Source organism: Acartia tonsa, chromosome 14 (genome assembly GCF_053477335.1).
Source record: "Acartia tonsa isolate MP-2025a chromosome 14, ASM5347733v1, whole genome shotgun sequence".
Taxonomy (NCBI): domain Eukaryota; kingdom Metazoa; phylum Arthropoda; class Copepoda; order Calanoida; family Acartiidae; genus Acartia; species Acartia tonsa.
The window spans coordinates 16,216,668-16,233,956 of NC_137273.1; the positions used below are offsets into that span (position 1 = coordinate 16,216,668).

Genomic DNA, 17,289 nt, shown 5'->3' on the forward strand with positions numbered 1-17,289 from the left:
TCTCGGAAGAGAATTATAGAGAACACCAAGAACATTAATTTTTAGCACATATGTAGCACTTAATTTTTTAAATTTAAAAAAAAGCCTTTTAAAATATTGCTAGAATCCGGAATCCGAATCCGCCAAAAATAAGAATCCGGAATCCGCGGGAATTTTTTTGACGGATTCTTGTAAGAATCCGAATTCGGTCAAAAAATTTACGGATTACCATCCCTAGTTTTTAGATTTGTAGCATCTGTATAGGTGTCCTTTTCCTTCAATCACTGACGTCAATATTTACCTATTTTATATAAATACTGGCGGCTTTGCCCCTAGCCTCTAGGGACTTTGCCCCAAGAGGTTTGATCAAACCAATTTTTCGCAATTTAGATTTTCGACCCCACCTATTTTAATTTTAGTTTTAAAAAGAAAAGAAAAAATATTTTTTTGGGGGTATTTTTTAAATTTTGGGGGGGTTGGGGGTGTCCCAATCCCCAAGAAAATAGTTATAAACATTCCCGGGACCTATGAGAAGCTACCCTGTAAAGGAGAACCCGATCGGTTTAGCGGTTAGCGAGATCCTTCGCTACAAACAAACAGACAGACAGACAGACAGACAGACAGACACACAGACAAACAGACAGACATCGTTCTACTTTGTATTATAGATGACTTATTGACTAATTCATTAAGGGTCCATGTTTTTTAAATTATACGTGAAAAGAACGTGTCTTAACTTTTGTGATTTAAATAAAAAGCTTGTCGGTGCTTTTAGTAAGTAGTAGATGTGAAATGTTCAATTGAAATATGATATACTCGTCACAAATTGGTTTTATAAAATCACAAAAGTTAGGACACGTTCTTTGATAATCTTCAGAAAAATAAGTCATTATCTACGACCGTTTGAGGATGGTTAATGTTATCCTATTGAGTAGAAAAGTTTTTTGTCTGTAGCTAACAATTTTATTTTTATTTTTTCTTAACAGGGAAGCTTCACATGTTTCCCAGGGAGGATCTAGGATTAATTTATAGATTAAAGTTTTCAGATGGTTTAAGGCTATTTTTTCAGTTTTTTCTAAAAGTAACCGATAGTTTTTTTGCAATACCTTAAACTTTCCGCCAAAGCATTCAGTCTCTAGAGTTTCATCCGTCATGTTTATTTCTTCAACTGAAGTATCATTGAACTTAAACCATTTATTCTTGTTTACATTCACTACAGAGTGGCCCTTTCTCTCCTGAAAGTGAGATCGATTAATAAATATATAAAACATGGATATATCATAAATAATAATGAATATAGGATATATGTGGATATTTTTTGATAGGGGAAAAATTGTCGACAATTTAGGTTGTTAACATGGACATCACTTATTAGTCAGTTCGTTCATTCAGTAGGACGGGAAAGGGTCTGGAAAAGGGGTGAATAATTTTTTAGCTAGTTACAAGTTTCAATATATTGAAGTACATGATAATCTAGAGTTAGATCCAAGTAATAATAAATTCATCTAAATAATCCTTATATAAAAGTAACAGGATGTCTCTACAAAATAATAATTACCTTTATAAAGGAGTAATAATGTCCAGCATTAGCCTGGCCACTATGTACAACAATACCAACTAGATCATAATTGGCTGTAAACCTAAAAATATCATTATTTTCCTTATTTTTGTATTTCAATTTTTAGATATGAATATATATACCTATAAATTAAAATAAAGGGGGAGGTAGGTTGTGCTAAAATCCCGTAAAGGTGCGAGTTTTAAGGCTTAAAAACAGTAGTAGAACGATAATATTTACTAAATTTGTTTATTCCTTATTAAAAAGAACTAAAGACAAAAATTTTAAAAAGTTAACATAAATGTTATCGTTCTACTACTGTTTTAAACGCACACTTTTACGGAATTGTAGCACAACCTACCTCCCCCTTAGTTGTAGTTATTACTGAACAAAAAATATCTAATACTAAATTGAGCTTTTTTTATTGTAGTTGTTTTAATGAGGTACAATGTGGAACTGTGAGGAAATGGTATGGGAACACCTGCTTACGCCGAAAACTGCCGCTTCCCGCCGAAATTTTTTATCACTTAAAAAAAAACTAAAACATTCTATTAACCTGCTAGGACTGGTTTGAAGGGTAAGGCCAGGACTTAGCTTGGATTGCATACTCTCTCTAAATTAAACATGTTTTTATCAAAACTTGTGCATTTTTGAGAATAAAAAGAAAACACTGAAATTTATGGATACAGAAACCCCTCCCCCATAAATCCTACTACTTTGGCAGATTGACATCAATTTACTGAATAAATATTAAACTAGTATAAGTTAAGACTCAGTTGAAAAGATTTAAAACAAGCTCACTAAGTACAACAAACAAAATAAATTTTCATATCCTAAAAAAATGAAAATTCAATACAATAGCGACAAAAATGCACAAAGGTAGCTGAGATTTCATAAAGACAGACAAAAGCAAAATAAATCTTCGTTCCCAAAAATAGGTGTGTACCTGCTCTCAACCTCTGCCCGTCCTTCCGCCGTGTAGGGGGCCATATCTAGAACTCGAGGGAAGGAAAAGTAATCGTCAAACTTCATTGCTCTGTCATGGTTTAATAATTTGTTTTTTTAATTTTTCAAATACAGGGTGGCCACAAGGTTTTTAAAAAAAATCCGTACATTTCCGTGCATGCTAAAAAAAAAATCCGTACATTTTTCCGTACATTTTTCTACTATGTACCTAGTAAATATATTATTTAGTAAAATTGGTTTCATACTAGGTACTGATCAAGATCTCATTTTCTCTGAAAAAAAATAAAAGGATAATTTTACAGTGTGAGAGTTCATATGGGTATTTTGGGAATGATCTTAAGTTTATTTGCCATTGTCTTTTCCCTTTAGATCCTTGGTTGATATTTTCTTAATAATATCAGGGAATTTAAGGGATAAGACATCAGACAATAATTTCATCTACATCCCCATGAATGATTATCAAAAAAATACTCCCGTTGATTAAAAATAATGAAACATTTTAATACTTTGGTTACTGGTACCTAATAATTTACACAATGTCGAAGGGCAAGACTAGAATTAAAGTTACATCACGGGTAAAGTAAACTTTTAGGGGGGGGGGGGGTATTTTGCTGTTTCATAATGGGGACAAATACAGCAGATAAGCAGATAAAAAAATAACAACTTGAACTAATTTGATACTTTAAATTGATACTTCATGGATGGTATTAACTAATTTAAAGAAAATTTTGAAATTGGGCTCCAGGTTCAGCTACTGCAGGCCTCCAGGTGGATCCTGGACAGGTAAAACTGAAATTTTTTTCTATTAAAGTTAGAATAAAACTTATTTAACAAAAGTTGATACTTTATGGATGTTATTAACTAATTTAAAGAGATAGTGAAATTGGGCTCCAGGTTCAGGTACTGCAAGCCTCCAGGTAGATCCTGGACAGGTAAAAATTTAAATTTTTTACTTTAAAAGTTAAAACAAAACTTATTCAACAAAAGTGGCTTCTATATAGATGGTATTAACTAATTTGAAGAAAATTTTGAAATCGGCCCCAGGTTCAGGTACTGCAGGCCTCCAGGTGGATCCTGGACAGGTAAAAATTGAAAATTTTTACTTTATAAGTTAGAACAAAACTTATTTAACAAAAGTAGCTTCTGTAAAGATGGTATTAACTAATTTGAAGAAAATTTTGAAATCGGGCTCCAGGTTCAGGTACTACAGGCCTCTAGGTGGAACCTGGACAGGTAAAAACTAAAAAAAATTTCTATTAAAGTTAATACAAAACTTATTTAACAAAAGTTGATACTTTATGGATGGTATAAACTAATTTGAAGAAAATTTTGAAATTGGGCTCCAGGTTCAGGTACTGCAGGCCTCCAGGTAGATCCTGGACAGGTAAAAATTTAGATTTTTTACTTCAAAAGTTAGAACAAAACTTATTTTTACAAAAGTTGATACTTTATGGACGGTTGGAACTAATTTGAAGAAAATTTTGAAATCTGGCTCCAGGTTCAGGTACTGCAGGCCTCCAGGTGGATCCTAGACAGGTAAAAATTGAAAATTTTTACTTTATAAGTTAGAACAAAACTTATTTAACAAAAGTAGCTTCTGTAAAGATGGTATTAACTAATTTGAAGAAAATTTTGAAATCGGGCTCCAGGTTCAGGTACTGCAGGCCTCTAGGTGGAACCTGGACAGGTAAAAACTAAAAAAAAATTCCATTAAAGTTAGAACAAAACTTATTTAACAAAAGTTAATACTTTATGGATGGTATAAACTAATTTGAAGAAAATTTTGAAATCGGGCTCCAGGTTCAGGTACTGCAGGCCTCTAGGTGGAACCTGGACAGGTAAAAACTAAAAAAAAATTCCATTAAAGTTAGAACAAAACTTATTTAACAAAAGTTAATACTTTATGGATGGTATAAACTAATTTGAAGAAAATTTTGAAATTGGGCTCCAGGTTCAGGTACTGCAGGCCTCCAGGTGGATCCTGGACAGATAAAAACTGAAAATTTTTCCTAGTAAAATTAGAACAAAACTTGATTTAATCTTTTTTTAAATTAGGTAATACTAACTAAAAAGTAATAACTTTTGTTAAATAGATTTTGTCCTAACTTAAATAGTAAAAAATTTTTGTTTTTACCTGTCCAGGATCCACCTGGAGGCCTGCAGTACCTGAATCTGGAGCCCGATTTCAAAACTTTCTTCAAATTAGTTCCTACCATCCATAAAGTAGCAACTTTTGTTAAATAAGTTTTGTTCTTACTTGAAATTTTTTTTACCTGTCTAGAATCCACCTGGAGGCCTGGAGTACCGGAACCTGGAGGCCAAATCCAAATTTTTTTTAAAAAATAGGAAAACTACATCCCAAAAGGAAACTTTTTTGTTAAATAACCTGTCCTCTCACTCCAAAGACAAAGCCTATAATCACTGTTTACGCAAAAGTGTCAGAACTTCCCCCCCTTCCCTTGAATAGAAACTTTGAAGACAAATCTTGAATAGTTTGAATAATTCAACTTCTGGTACACCATTCTTGTCCAAACTGGTTCCCGTGAAATCTAAATGTAACTTACAAATATTATACCTAATGATACAGAACAAAAAATGGATCATGGAAAGAAAACGAAGTTGCCGGTTTCATCGTATTTTTTCACAGCAGCTTTTGAAGGGTTATTTTAGGTTAGGTTAGGTTAATTAAATGTCAATGATTGCCCCGCAGGGTTAGAAAATATGCCCCGCAGGGCTAGAGCCCCCGCAGGGGCTAGAAATAGGAGAAAGGCTACTGTGAAAAAACGACGAAACCGGAAACTTCGTTTTCTTTCCATGATCCCAAAAAATGATACATTTTACTTAATTGTTAAAGATGATACACTAATTATAACACCATGCTCGGAAATTCCGTACACCAAAATGAAAAATCCGTACATTTTTTTAGCACTTTTTTAAAAATCCGTACATTTCCGTACATTGTGGCCACCCTGCAAATAGCTAAAGGCAAATCAAAATATTCAAAATGCCACAAAAAGCCATTTGGAACCAGGGAGGGAGGGGACAATAAGCTGTTTATTACACAAGTCCCCAAATTTTTATAATTATATTTTCTTATTATAATTCGTTGGCTTAATTGAATTTTTATTAGTTTGTTCATTGTTGTCCAAGCGGCTCAACTACTAATTGTAATCTATGGAAGGGGTAATTTTGTGTATCATCATTGGATAATTGGGGATGTACATAAATGTTTTGGCCATTGTCTTATTCCTTTAGATCTTGGATTTGAATCTTAAAACGACGACTAATCATAAAGTTATTAAAAAACAAATGATTGAAATGATTCCTGTTAGTTTCCCAGTCATAATGGAATCTTTTGAGCTGGATAACCAGAGTTGGGGGAAGTTTCTTGATACAGGTCCGCTTAATCGTATTCCTCTTTTGTCTGTTCAATTATATAGTTAACAGTTTTAATTAGGGTTGGCAGTCCGCTCAATTTTTGGGCCGGATTCGGATTCTAACAAAAATCCGCCAAAAAAACGGATTAATCCATGAATTGTGGATTTTAGCAATATTTCTAAAGGTTTTACTTAACCTAACCTAACCTAAAATAAGCATGAAAAGCTACTGTAAAAACAAAATACAAAAAAACTTTGGTTGCTATCCACCATTTTACTTAAAGTTAAGAAAAAATAAAATAATTCTTCGGTTTTTGACTGCCATATTTTAAATAATTTTTTAGTGCTACAAAAGTCATAAAAATTAACAATCCGAATCCGCAATTCAAATTGTAGCGGATAATAATCTATTTCGAAGTAATAGTGGAAAAGGCTTACTTGGCTACAGATATCGGCATCGATAATGTTATTATAAATGTTTATTTAATGCCAACTGACTAATCACTAATATCAATCTCAATATCAGAAAATATTTGTTAACTATTCCTGCATTTTTCACAATAGTATGCATTATCACCCTCCAATGTTTCATCCTAATCATAAATATTAATTTAGACATGCTTTGTAAATATGATTATTTATCTCTTGACTGCAATCCTTATATAAAAGTAAAAGTATGTCTGTATATGTGTGAAAAGTTATAGCTAAGAATCACGCTAACCGCTAAACCGATATGATTCTCTAATACAAACAGCCACTCATAGGTCTTGGAAAGATTCATAACTATTTTGGAGGAGAAATCAACCAGAGAAATTTTTTTTTTAAGCTAAGCTAAAGTAGTGGAGGAGGAACGACTCCTACATTCTTAGGCCTCTAGGGGCGTAGTCGCAAGTAGTATTTGAAGAAAAGTGTTTTACAAGCATTGTCTAAAATTTCCTGAACATAATGTAGAAGAGAATCCTGGAGGTTTCCAGATTTTATCTGCAGATCCAGAGAGGTAAAGTTCTCTTCCCGTTCATATCTAAACAATAATGAAAACATCCGTAAGTGGCGAACTACAAAAAAATCTTGAAATGGACAAGCAGACAAAATGAGTTGTAGAGCAGATTTTCAGTTGTCAAAACAAAGACATAATATGCAAAAGCTAAAAAAAATCATGAAATTAAAAAAAAATAAATGTCTTAGACGGAAAAAATGTTTAGTTTTCTAAATAAGCACGAGGAGAGAAACACAGTTTTCCTGAAGAACTATGATGTTCGCAAGAACATAAATTACAGACAGTTGACAAACAAATTCAGTTTAGAGTAGATGCTCAAAAACTTCACAAAACCTCAACCATCTGGTGCATTATTTGCCAAATGTACCACTTTTCTGCACTACCTCTCCGATTTTGTTAATACTCTATACTTTGGTCCGTTGGGTGATTCAAGGATGCTGGATGGCCAAAAAAAAGTTTCAGAGTCCCTGGATGTCTAGATATCTAGCTATCTATGAAGGTAGGTAACAAAAATTTAAAAAACACCCATTTTTTCACAAATTTAAAAATTAATTTTTTCATCAATCTTACATCCAACCTATACATTTTATACACCAAAATGATCGTTTATTCATGTAAAAAGCGCACATAATGCTATTTTGGCCAAAACTCTAATTTTACAGGGTGTCCAACAAAAAGTGTATTTTGGATATCTAGCGTAATACCCAAAATACCTGTCCGAAAAAAATCATTTTTTTTTGGCTTAAATCCTGTGTTTTATCTGTGGGCATATGTGGTATATAACGGTTCAGAGGACCCGGGACTATAAGGTTGTCAAATTTAATTTTGGAACACCCTGTAAATGTGATTTTTGTGTCTGTAGAGCTAAAACTTGGTCCAAATTGGCTATTTTTTTCAAATTACTCTAATATGTGTCTTAGTATGTTTGGCCATAGTGTTTTTGGACACCCTGTATTTTCAAAAAAAGAGAAAATTTTTTTTGTTTTTTTAAAATTTTTTTTCTTTTTTAAAGTTACTTAAAACTGTCATATAGATACAGATTTTGACTAATAACAATAATATTTGCCTATTTTACAAATTTTTACACTTTTGGGACACCCTGTGCATGTTTTTGAAAAATGATGGTTTTTGCCCATTTTTGGGAGGAAGGAGTCGTTTTAAGGCCATAGACTATTTCTCCGTTTTTGTAGAACTTTTCAAGATACATCATTTGTTATTTATGCAAAAAGCGCAAAAACCAAACCGTTTTGCCGTTATTCACTGCCAAAGGCGGAATTTTTTACGTTTTTTGCCGTTCCCGAGGTATTAATGCGCATTTTAGGTAGGAAGACGTTGATTTTTCAAGATAACTGTGAAATACTTTTATTTAGGCATTTTATTTTACTAAATTTCATGTGAAGTAAAAATTTTTTTATATCCAACCGATTTTTGTCAAAAGGAATTTCAAATGCACATGATTTATGTTTCTTTTATTACTTATGTTATAGCAATTATTTATATTATATACACTTCATTTTCTTGTTTTAACAATTGAAATCCATCTCGACGAAAAACAGTTAGCTGCACAAAAAATTTGAGTTTGTATGAATATTAGAAAATTAAATTTCCTAAATAAAAGTATTTCAGAGTAATCTTGAAAAATCAACGTCTTCCTACCTAAAATGCGCATTAAATTCTCAGGAACGGCAAAAAACGTAAAAAATTCCGCCTTTGGCAGTGAATAACGGCAAAACGGTTCGGTTTTTGCGCTTTTTTGCATAAATAACAAATGATGTATCTTGAAAAGTTCTACAAAAATGGAGAAATAGTCTATGGCCTTAAAACGACTCCTTCCTCCCAAAAATGGGCAAAAACCATCATTTTACAAAAACATGCACAGGGTGTCCCAAAAGTGTAAAAATTTGTAAAATAGGCAAATATTATTGTTATTAGTCAAAATCTGTATCTATATGACAGTTTTAAGTAACTTTAAAAAAGAAAAAAAATTAGAAAAAAACAAATTTTTTTTTCTCTTTTTTTGAAAATACAGGGTGTCCAAAAAATAGGAAAATATTTATCTGGTCAGAAAACACTATGGCCAAACATACTAAGACACATATTAGAGTAATTTGAAAAAAATAGCCAATTTGGACCAAGTTTTAGCTCTACAGACACAAAAATCACATTTACAGGGTGTTCCAAAATGAAATTTGACAACCTTATAGTCCCGGGTCCTCTGAACCGTTATATACCACATATGCCCACAGATAAAACACAGGATTTAAGCCAAAAAAATGATTTTTTTCGGACAGGTATTTTGGGTATTACGCTAGATATCCAAAACACACTTTTTGTTGGACACCCTGTAAAATTAGAGTTTTGGCCAAAATAGCATTATGTGCGCTTTTTACATGAATAAAAGATCATTTTGGTGTATAAAATGTATAGGTTGGATGTAAGATTGATGAAAAAATTAATTTTTAAATTTGTGAAAAAATGGGTGTTTTTTAAATTTTTGTTACCTACCTTCATAGATAGCTAGATATCTAGACATCCAGGGACTCTGAAACTTTTTTTTGGCCATCCAGCATCCTTGAATCACCCAACGGACCAAAATATAGAGTATTAACAAAATCGGAGAGGTAGTGCAGAAAAGTGGTACATTTGACAAATAATGCACCATCTCTATAGCTCTAATTTTATCCGTCATTTTTCACTCGCTGAATAATGCAGCTGCTCTATAGATAATATCCGTCTGTAGGTGTGTTGTTTTTACCTGTGTGGACACCCCTGGCAGACCTTCTGGTCAGAAAAGGAACCCTTGAAGCAAAATAAGTTTTTGAATATTCCAAAAAATATCAAATTTTTCGATTTTTAAAATTGACAGTTTGTTTGCATTTAAAAATAAGATTTGATATTCTTTTTATACTAAAATTTCTTTTTGGTTTAAAACTCATCAAAAAAACTTATAACAAATGCACCAACAGACATCAGACTAAATACACTACATTCCAATCAAGTTTTCTAAATTCAACGTTTCAAAAATTTAAATAAATTTGAAATTATTTTCGATCTGGAATTCTAAAACTTATTGTGCCTGAAATATTTTTGAGAATATTTTCTCTCTATGTATTGAATCTAGAAACTCATCTACTTGGTCAACAATCTAAAAACAATAAGTTGTTAATCGATATATTATTACTTTAGGTGTTACACCAGATTTTCATGTACTTAGGTAAAGTGATACTTGCAGCTGGGTAAAGTATCGTTCCAATTAATAGTTTTAATCTACTTGAGGGGTAAATGTGTTTATCATCACTGGGGATGTACAATAAGTTATATTTTGTATCCCTGGGTGTACCAGTATAATTGTCAAGTCCAATGAACCCTCCCTCCCTCCCTGATTTTTGTAAACATTTTCCGTTTTTAACGTCTGCTGGATTTAAACCGGTACTCAGCCATATGAAAAATCATATATCGATTTGTAGACAATTTTCCACAAATATTAAAAAAGTCATAAAATTAATACAAGTTTTGTTGGCCCAGTTTTTCGAACTTCCGGGGCCAACAAACCTGGAATTAATCTTTTGATATTTGATTTTACTATCCGCGGAAAGCTGTATATAATACGATGCGATAAATGACTGTACCTGAATGAAAAATTCACATGCGTCCTGCTGCTCTCTGACATTGACAGGTTGTTCTCCCCAGAACTTGAAACACTTCCAGAAGCGTTCAGGTATGTAGAACTTCAGCTTAGACTCTTGCAGGTGGGCAAATACAGCCTAAATATAATATTAGTTCAGGTATATAGAACTTCAGATTTGACTCTTGCAGGTGGGCAAATACAGCCTAATATAAGATTAGTTTTTAAACTTATAAATTGATACATATAATCCTTACATAAAAGTAACATTTTTTTTGTACCAAAGGATCTTACTAACCACTGAAGCGATATTGATCTCCAAATCGTATAAGAAACTCTTATGAAAAGAGGGACCACCCTAATTAGGGAACCAAGGAGCTATAAAGAAATACATGTATGTATGCTATGGTCTATAGAAAACAAATATATTAATGCTTCAAAATATTTTTTAAAAATACCTGAAGCTGGAAGAAAGCCGAGTCTTCGTCTACCTTGTCCAGGTTGACCGCCAGCAGCTGTTCTGCCACACCAGGCACAGCATACAGCTGCTGCAGCACTGAGTTGATATAACAGGTGGCCCCGCCATTCTTCAGACCAACATAGTTGCAGTCGGCCCGCCTAGAGTGTGTTTGATGGTTAGGTTATATTGTGACAAGGGTTGCCCCGCAAGGTTAGGGTTAGTGCACCACGCAAGTATGGCCCCCCCGCAGATATGGGCATAGCAAAAACTCCCTTCCCTCTTATTTTCAAGATGTATTAAAAAAGGGGGAGGGGTTCTTTATAGGCACTTTGATGAAAACACAAGGTTTTTAGGGGATATTAGCGAATAGGATGAATGTACTCGACATCATAAAAATGTTATTTCTCCCTGCAGTAGTTTATAAGACCTATTTTCTACTATTTTAAAAACAGAATACAGGTAGGTTTTCTTGTTAATTAAATAATTGGTTACCAAATTTATACTTTAATTCAAACAAATTGTGTTTCTCTTGAGTTTAAAAATATTTGCCTCCTTCAGTTTTTAAATACTAATCACCTCTTAAGTCCGTTGAAAAAAATGAAACCTACCTTTCAATGGCAGGTTCATAATCAAACTTGTGTTCTGTGACCATATTAGGATCATAACCGTGGTGCAAATCTACCAGCAGGTTGCTTAACAGCTCAGTATTCTGATCAAATAATTTTGATATTTGATGAAGGCACGTATAGGAAAATCACCCCTCCATTTTCAATTCTATTTTTATATAAAAGTAAAACAATTTTTTAGAAAGTGTGTGCTTTTCCAAGAGCGAATTATCTTGGTAGAGTGATGGTAGCCTCCCCCAAAATAGTTGTAAAACAGACTGAGAAAGCTTGAGTGTCGAATAAATCACCCTATTTAACCCACTATTATCACAAATACTGTACCTACTTTTAAGGTTATAGAAAAATTAATAGAAATGTTGTATTAGGATTAAATAAAAATAGTGCAAAATTCAAAATTATTTTCCTGAGCAGAGCCATCGGTGAGGTCAATAAGAAGACTATAGGCAGCCTGGCGAGATTCATCAGTGTCCAGTAGTGGTGTTATATCTTTTCCTAAATATATAGATAGATAGATAGCAGAACTATCAGTGAGGTCAATAAGAAAACTATAGGTAGCCTGGCGAGATTCATCAGTGTCCAGTAATGGTGTTATATCTTTTCCTAAATAGATAGATAGATAGATAGATAGCAGGACTATCAGTGAAGTCAATAAGAAGACTATAGGCAGCCAGAGAGATTCATCAGTGTCCAGTAATGGTGTTATATCTTTTCCTAAATAGATAGATAGATAGATAGATAGCAGGACTATCAGTGAGGTCAATAAGAAGACTATAAGCAGCCTGGTGAGATTCATCTGTATCCAGTAGTGGTGTTATGTCTTTTCCTGAATAGATAGATAGATAGGAGCAGAACTATCAGTAAGGTCAATAAGAAGTCTATAGGTAGCCTGGCGAGATTCATCAGTGTCCAGTAATGGTGTTATATCTTTTCCTAAATAGATAGATAGCAGGACTATCAGTGAGGTCAATAAGAAGACTATAGGCAGCCTGGCGAGATACATCTGTATCCAGTAGTGGTGTTATATCTTTTCCTAAATAGATAGATAGATAGATAGCAGGACTATCAGTGAGGTCAATAAGAAGACTATAGGCAGCCTGGCGAGATACATCTGTATCCAGTAGTAGTGTTATATCTTTTCCTAAATAGATAGATAGATAGCAGGACTATCAGTGAGGTCAATAAGAAGACTATAGGCAGCCTGGCAAAATTCATCAGTATCCATTAATGGTTTTATATCTTTTCCTGAATAGAGAGATAGATAGATAGCAGGACTATCAGTGAGGTCAATAGAAATACTATAGGCAGCCTGGCAAGATTCATCTGTATCCAGTAATAGTGTTATATCTTTTCCTAAATAGATAGATAGATATATAGCAGGACTATCAGTGAGGTAAATAAGAAGACTATAGGCAGCCTTGTGAGATTCAACTGTATTCAGTAATGGTGTTATATCTTAAAGAAAGATAGATAGTTAAATAGTTAGATGGATATATATATATATAGATAGATGGTTATATAGTGAGTTCAATAAGAAGACTATATACACTGACAGCCTTGCGAGGTTTATCAGTGAACAGTGAACAGGATATCAAAACGGTATTAATTCTAGGATTTTTATTTCATAATTTGCAGAAAATTATTTATACTATGTTAAGATCATTCAGTGTATGGTGCAGAACTGGTTCTAATCCAGCGGTTATCAATCGGCTTCGAAAACATACTGTAAAATACCAACCTGTATTTGGATTCAGTAGAAGACCTCCATCCTTGATAAGTTTACTGGCTGGAAACAGATGTTGGCACACAAGTGGCTCAATTATGGATGCTCCTATCTCATCCTAGAAAAATAGCATTCAGTAATGGATATTAAATGCGTGGATCAATTTTGGTTGCTAATAGTCCGCAGATATTAGTAAATTCCTTCCTCAATAGTCAGGGGAGGGGACTGGGTAGTCATGAGGGGATGGGGGTATTGTTATATTAGCCAGCTTGGAAGAATTATTTATCAAGGCTTGCGAAAATCTCACAATATCCACGTTTTCTATATGCATTTATTTAGAGTAATTTATGGTACTTTGACCTAATCATGGCATTTGTTAGAGAAAAACAAATGTTGGGTAGTTGTCAAGGATATAAGTTGACAATGTCTGTTAAATTAACTCTTCCCTCCAATCGCCTTATTGTTGAATTATTTCTTTTGAAGATAACTTTCATATTTCATCATTTCATCATTTCTGACATCTTACTTCATCAAATTAACTTTTAATGAATATTCTACCAATCTTAATTTAATGTTAGTCCCCAAAGTTATGCCAACGAATAAAGAAAGTTATTAAAAAAAACTTTGGGAACTTGTGTAATTAACATCCTAATGTCACCTCCCTCCCTAATAATCATAAACAAATCTGAGAAGAAAATAGTTATTTCTTTCATCGTATTATAAACCGCTTTCCGCGGATATAAAATGTACAATTATAAGATTAAACCCAGTTTTTTTAGACCTGCGGTGCCAAAGGCACAGGCTAAAAAAACTGGGTTTAATCTTATGATTGTACATTTTTATGTTCGTAGAAAGCGGTTTATAAAAAGATGCTAGACATAGTTTTTTTCGTATGGATGAGAACCGGTTCCTATCCACCGGATTCGAATGAATACGAGAAAAATATTTACCTTAGAGACACCCTCACAGGACAGGAGAGATTTAACCAGCTTGATGTGTCCCGCCATCAGAGCGCTGTCCGCCGTTCTGGTGACAGGGATAAAGGTATGAACAAAAGAATTTTTGTTGGCAATTTCCCCCCCCCCACTTTCATAAAAAAAAAATTTATACTTTAGGGCAGGTTAGGTTATTTTAGGTACTGGGTAGCCCTGCAGGGTTATTGACCCTTCGCATGGGATTAAGAAGAAAACAAAACTCTATTTATATGTTAAAAGGTTGTGTCTCATTCCAACATATTGTAATATTATCTAAAATTTAAAAATACTAAACCTTAGGACATTTTCAGAAAATTAACTTCTATTAAAAAGCTTAAAGTCTTTGGCTCTTAACAGTAATATAGAATATACGTTGATATTATTGCAGGGGAAATATTGTTGTTAGTTTAGGTTGCCAACATGGAACTTATTAAGGGGGGGGGGGGGGGAGTTCTGACACATTTGCGTTAACAGTGAGTATAGGCTTTATCTTTGGACTGAGAGGATAGGTTATTAAAGATAAAATCATTCTTATATGATGAATTTCCCACAGATTTAAAATTTTTTGGATAGGCCTCCAGGTTCCGGAGCTCCAGGCCTCCAGGTGGTCTCTGTACAGGAAAAAAAACAAAATTTTTTTTTTTAAGAGTAAGATGTCAGCTTATGAGACAAAATATGTATGTTTTTTCTTCAAATATGTGAATAACAATAAAAAAAAGCATAATTTGTTTTATAAGTTAATCTCTAACTCTTAAAAAAAAAATCTTATTTTAAATTTTTACCTGTACAGAGACCACCTGGAGGCTTGAAGCTCCGGAACCTGGAAGCCTATCCAAAAAATCCTAAATCTGGGGGAAATTCATCATATAAGAATGATTTTATCCCTAAGACCTATCTTCTCAGTCCAAAGATAAAGCCTATACTCACTGTTTACGCAAATGTGTCCAGAACTTCCCCCCCCCCCCCTCCCCTTGATAAATTCGTTCATCCAGAAGGAGGGAAGGGTGTGGATAAATGGTATCTTAATTTCTGACCGCTGCGAATTTCACTTTTTAGGGAACATGAAAATCTGGTGTAAGATCCAAGCAATAATATATTCATTCTCTTAAGATATCCTTTAAATATCCTGCCTATTGCATGGTGAAAAGTTAAGTATCCACGTGATCTCATCATTTATCATCTGGGCCGCATTCTCATTTAACCTGTTGGCATAAGATAACTATTGATTGATTGATTGATTAGCAATAGTTTTTAAGTGTTTGGACCAAGGCGTCATGAATTAGGTTGAATACTTTAGTATGGCCACCAGAAAACTACAGAATAAATATAGAAATATATTATCTTCTGTTGTTTCTTGTTAAGGGGGAGGTAGGTTGTGTTAAAAATCCGTAAAAGTGTGAGTAAGCTTCCAGTCAAAAGCGATTATTTAGTCTAACTGTTCTTAATATTGGCAAAACTCATAGTATAAATAAACGCATATCATTATATTTAATAACAGTTAGACTTAATAATCGCTTTTGATTGGAAGCTTACACACCCACTTTTACGGATATTTAACACAACCTACCTCCCCCTTTGAGCGTTTTAACTCCTTTGATTTTAAGTAGGAAGGTTTTTTGTCTGTCCTTGAATTGATTGATTTTTTATTACAAGTAAGCTTTTTATTTGTCCTCTGGGCAGGTTTTTTACTATATTTTTTTCAAAATTCTAAAATGCTGCTACAGGCAAGGGACTAAGTCGCTATAAAAATTCTAAAACACCATTTCAGCCTTAACCCTTACAGCTCGGGCCCCAATTCCCACCTTAATAGATCGGGGGGGGGGCTCCAAGAGCCCCCCCCTCTATCTCGGCTCCTGTTACAGATAAAGACGTAAATTTTTTTTCTGGTGGTTCATGTGTATTTTTAGAGAAAATTACTTTTTCTAGTCATAGCAGCCAGGCCGCTCCTTAGCCGCTTTTTAGCGGCCAGCCGCTAAATTTTAAAACAGCTGTAGAGCGGCCAATTTTGCAGCTAGGATGACCAAATTTTAGGACGAACTTTTATTTTTCATAATAAAAAAATTACTTTTTCTGATCATCGCCAAAAAACGGCAAATAACGGAAACCGCCATTTTTGGCGGTTACGGCGGTAAAACGGCGGTTGGCGGCGCCAATTAATATTTTTATCTGTTTGATGTTGCTCAAGGATTTACCAAAAAAATTTATAGGACTCTAGCTGTAATAGAAGCCACGATATTCATGATATATGTCTGTAGTAAAAGCTGGACAAAAATCGGTCATAAAGTCGGTCAAGGAGCGGTCAAACGGTCATAACACATTTTTTCTCAGAAGGTCATTGATATCTAAGTATTCACCAAAAAAATTTTAGGTTTCTCCTTATACACAAAAGTCATAATGTAGATATTAAGATTTTTTTAGAATTTTTTTCTAATTTTGGTGCTACCCAACCGACTTTGACCGGACACCACGACCGACACAGACCAGATATCCTAATAAAATCAACTCTTGCCGACGTATAATTACTAAACTTAAAAAGTCATGAAGTCACAGCACTCCATCTTACCTACAAAAAAAATGAGATTGAAAAAACTAGAGGGGGGGGCTCTTGGAGCCCCCCCCCCGATCTGTAAGGGTTAATAAATCTAATCCTAGTTATCATTGCCTTTTTTGGTCCTCCAGAGTAAGACCTTTCAGAAGCTGGCATCGCAGGTCCAGGTACTCGCCACAGTTGCTCATTATTTGGTGACCTATTATGGATAGATAAAATAGAATATACGTAGATATACGACAGGGGAAATTGTTAAATTAGGTTGCTAACATAACTAAGGGGGGGGGGGGAAGTTTTGCCACTTTCGCGTAATCCGTGATTATTAGGCTAGGTATTGATGTGAGACTATAGGTTATTTGGGATAAAAGTTTACTTTTGGGTAGTACTTCACGTATATTTAATCATTTTTTGGATAGGTCTCCAGGTTCAGGTGCTGCAGGCTGGAAGGTGGTTTCTGGA

At 33.9% G+C, this 17,289-nt stretch overlaps 1 protein-coding gene across 1 annotated transcript in view; it reads right to left on the minus strand.

Annotated features, from left to right (window-relative positions):
- The window catches only part of LOC145305297 (ubiquitin carboxyl-terminal hydrolase 24-like), a 94,825-nt gene that overhangs the window by 14,016 nt on the left and 63,520 nt on the right, over positions 1-17,289 (minus strand). The window contains exons 45-61 of the mRNA XM_080146906.1: positions 16,945-17,029; positions 15,413-15,484; positions 14,259-14,334; positions 13,324-13,426; positions 11,992-12,080; positions 11,571-11,671; positions 10,961-11,120; positions 10,507-10,641; positions 9,954-10,022; positions 9,633-9,676; positions 6,815-6,901; positions 6,427-6,471; positions 5,829-5,927; positions 2,484-2,573; positions 2,094-2,150; positions 1,538-1,619; positions 1,086-1,214 (exon numbers count right to left, since the gene is read on the minus strand). Of these exons, the coding sequence (XP_080003032.1) occupies positions 1,086-1,214; positions 1,538-1,619; positions 2,094-2,150; positions 2,484-2,573; positions 5,829-5,927; positions 6,427-6,471; positions 6,815-6,901; positions 9,633-9,676; positions 9,954-10,022; positions 10,507-10,641; positions 10,961-11,120; positions 11,571-11,671; positions 11,992-12,080; positions 13,324-13,426; positions 14,259-14,334; positions 15,413-15,484; positions 16,945-17,029 (1,523 nt within the window). The remainder of the gene's footprint in view (positions 1-1,085; positions 1,215-1,537; positions 1,620-2,093; positions 2,151-2,483; positions 2,574-5,828; positions 5,928-6,426; positions 6,472-6,814; positions 6,902-9,632; positions 9,677-9,953; positions 10,023-10,506; positions 10,642-10,960; positions 11,121-11,570; positions 11,672-11,991; positions 12,081-13,323; positions 13,427-14,258; positions 14,335-15,412; positions 15,485-16,944; positions 17,030-17,289) is intronic.